Source organism: Hordeum vulgare, chromosome 5H (assembly GCF_904849725.1).
Source record: "Hordeum vulgare subsp. vulgare chromosome 5H, MorexV3_pseudomolecules_assembly, whole genome shotgun sequence".
In the NCBI taxonomy this organism is placed as follows: Eukaryota; Viridiplantae; Streptophyta; class Magnoliopsida; order Poales; family Poaceae; genus Hordeum; species Hordeum vulgare.
In genome coordinates, this window is record NC_058522.1 from 463,337,052 (window position 1) to 463,340,063 (window position 3,012).

The following is a 3,012-nucleotide window of genomic DNA, read 5'->3' on the forward strand; positions in this document are numbered from 1 at the left end:
TGCATCAATAGGTTGAGCACCTGAAAACATTTTGCAAAAATTTGTCAAGAAAGTGGAACGAGATCAAGTTGTTAAAATCTCATATGCGTATTAAAAATATTCGATCAAAAGATTATCATGATATCATAGTTAACAATATAGTTTCTAACACTAATCACAACGAGGACGACAGGCTACACTAATTATGCCCCAGCTTGTGCACCACACCTCTGCCGTTTGTAAAACCTGAAAACTACTCAGTAAGTGTTGTATACAATCTTATTCTCCTAGCCACACTCTGGACCTTCATAGTACAATAGTCTTAATGAATAACAGCCTTATTTGTTGTCAATGAAAGCAAGTTTTCACATATGATGGTTACCTTGAAATACGACGGTCCCCAGGATGCCAAGGAGACTAAAATTTGCACCATAACCATATAGAAACACATTCTGCATATTGTGTTAAACAGTTAAGAGTGAATGAAAGGAATAAAAAAACAGAGGAAAGTGGGAATGGGGAAGTGTATATTATGTTAAACAGTTGAATGCAAGTGCACCAAACTGGGAAGGATAAAAATGACATGATAAGAATGCTAACTTATTGTTTTTAGGCAGAGAACATAGTACGGCATTGTGCACATGGACTATCACTATTTGAAAGAGTGGGGAGCCAATCCTTAGTCGAAATTACCTGAAGATAGATGTTTGTGTCGAACTGACTTTTTAATGCATACTCGTTGTAGATGGAGGCAAATGATGGGACAGTAACCTACAATGTCACATACATATATAAACATGCATGAACTATGGATCCAATAATGATTTAGTGATCTGAAGCAACACAAAAAAGATAAATATAAAGATCAAACAGTTTAGTAGGAACTTACAAATATTAGTGTGTATATGTATGCAATTGCGGTGACTGGAAGACCAAAAGTTTTGGTGCCCTCGGGCATTGAGCGTAGTTGATTCACGCTGATTCCAATAATCAGCAGGGCAAGGGCTTCCCACTATTATTTATCAGAAACGAATGGGGTTATTTATCAATATTGCTGAAAGCATTTGAATTACAGTGTTTGCAGAAACACCTAAACAAGAGAAATTATCAGGTGTACATAGCAGCACGAATCAGCATACAACTGTAATTTAGTAAAGATATATAGATAGTTGCAATGCGAGCCTCACCTGAATTATAGAGAATTTCCTTCGCATTATAAACTTTAGGAGTACAGCTATGACAAGTACCTGGATTGTATAGAAACGAGTATGATATTAACAATTTTGCATTTTTCCAAACATATGGAGGCACGTATTCGCAGACACTGCATGGCCAAGCTCGAGAACATGGTAATACATAAAAATGAGTACCTTCAGGTTGCTTAGCATCTTCACAGTCGAGGGGTTGAAGTATAACTGCATCCGAAGTATAACAGAAGAATCACTTCCGGCCTCTGCATCTAGGATGCACCCAGCCTTTTTACAAAAATATAATATTTGTAATTAAACCAATGTCATATGGAAATACTAAAAGGTAAAGCCGAAAATATAGCATGGTGTGCATTGATTCAATATATAATGATATAAAGGCAACAAAGGCTCCATGTCCGAACTCAAGAAAAAAATCCAAAAAAATGGGTAGATGAGAAAATTAGGATTTGTTCATCATCTGTACTCCTACTATGAGATGTCTACCTTTAGAGTATTCCGGTGTTTGACAAGGAAACAAAAATAAAAGGCAGAGCTAAAAGAACTATCCGAAAATCATCGAAGGACAAGAGTACAACTTGGCACCCAAAAGGAAATCCTGCTGTTTGGTTGATACAAGTTACCTTAGGGAGGTAACCCATCAATACAATAGAACACACAATACCTTGTCATGCATAAATCCATTACTGTTGTTCTCACAAAAAATGAAATTCTAGTTTCTACAACACAATATCTTGCCTGTATTGCCAATGATGCACTAAAGAAGTTGGTGGTTCATAGCAGGATAGTATACAGATACAGATACAAGGAGTGAAACACAAATAACAAGTGAGGAAAGGATATTGGACTGCAAGAACTAACCTCGATTATTAGCATTATCATAGCAAAGAAAACTTTTGTAAGTTCCGTCAAAAAGTTAACACTGATGGGACTGAACTGAAATTTTCCATCAACCTTGCACATAAAGACTAGGATAGGCTGCAGAGCAAAATAAATTATTAGCAAAATTGTAAATTGTCTGCAATCAGATACAAGCTACAGATTGACTACATGTTTGTACGAACTCCACATTAAAAATGTACATGTAGTCGTAAGCCGATTTAGTATTTACTCTAGGTGGAACGCTACCGGATCTGCCAATATATCTTTTTGGCAAATTGATGAAAATTCATTTTTAAGGGAAATAGCAGTTGAACTTATGACAGCACTAGAGCATGAAGTCCACAGATGGTAGCCGTGTTTGGGAAATTTAGAAGAAAAAAATCTCTGGCAAATTGAGAGCACAAGCAAACCTAAATTACTAGAAGACAGACATAATCATACATTCATACTCTATCAGAAGAAGCACATAACATGGATTCTGATTCCCATTATAGTGTTACATTTTTCCAGTAAACATATGCCACATTCTCAATCCCATCCAAATAGGCGTTAATGAAATACCTGAAGGCCGACCAAGACGCAGTCCCCGGACACAAGAAGGAAGTTGAGCACACGTTGTTTGGATGATATCTTGCTCTTGTGCTTGTCATATGCCCTTGATATGCTCCTCGGGGTCGCCACCACCTTGGAGTGGCAGACGCTGCATTCCATCACCCCATTCCTCTGCATCTTCTCAAACTAACCAGGACCAGCAGCACCACAAACATCACCGGTAAGATATATATAGCACTCTATAACCGTGACATGTAAGGATTCCCTGCGCACACCTGAGTCCAAGACATAAAATTCAAAATGAGCAAACTAATCACTGCAAACCGAGTAACTACTACTCATTCAAAATTATAATATGTTTTAACATTTTTTTTGTAATCAGATGCATGTA

General features: G+C 37.2%; 1 protein-coding gene across 1 annotated transcript; it reads right to left on the minus strand.

Annotated features, from left to right (window-relative positions):
* Window positions 1–266: 266 nt before the first annotated feature.
* Window positions 267–2,798, minus strand: LOC123396889 (CMP-sialic acid transporter 4-like). The gene is made up of 8 exons (XM_045091669.1): window positions 2,631–2,798; window positions 1,985–2,165; window positions 1,350–1,405; window positions 1,167–1,226; window positions 869–991; window positions 673–750; window positions 362–431; window positions 267–283 (listed from the first exon to the last, which is right to left on the minus strand). The coding sequence occupies exons 1-8, from the start codon at window positions 2,796–2,798 to the stop codon at window positions 267–269; spliced, it is 753 nt and encodes a 250-aa protein (XP_044947604.1).
* Window positions 2,799–3,012: the final 214 nt, after the last annotated feature.

Excerpts from the sequence above, each read along its gene's own strand:
- LOC123396889 (XM_045091669.1), bottom strand. The coding sequence starts at position 2,798 with ATGCAGAGGAATGGGGTGATGGAATGCAGCGTCTGCCACTCCAAGGTG. Across the intron at positions 2,166-2,630 it reads GCGTCTTGGTCGGCCTTCAG|CCTATCCTAGTCTTTATGTG; the intron begins GTATTTCATTAA and ends TTTGCTCTGCAG. Across the intron at positions 432-672 it reads ACACAAACATCTATCTTCAG|AATGTGTTTCTATATGGTTA; the intron begins GTAATTTCGACT and ends CACAATATGCAG.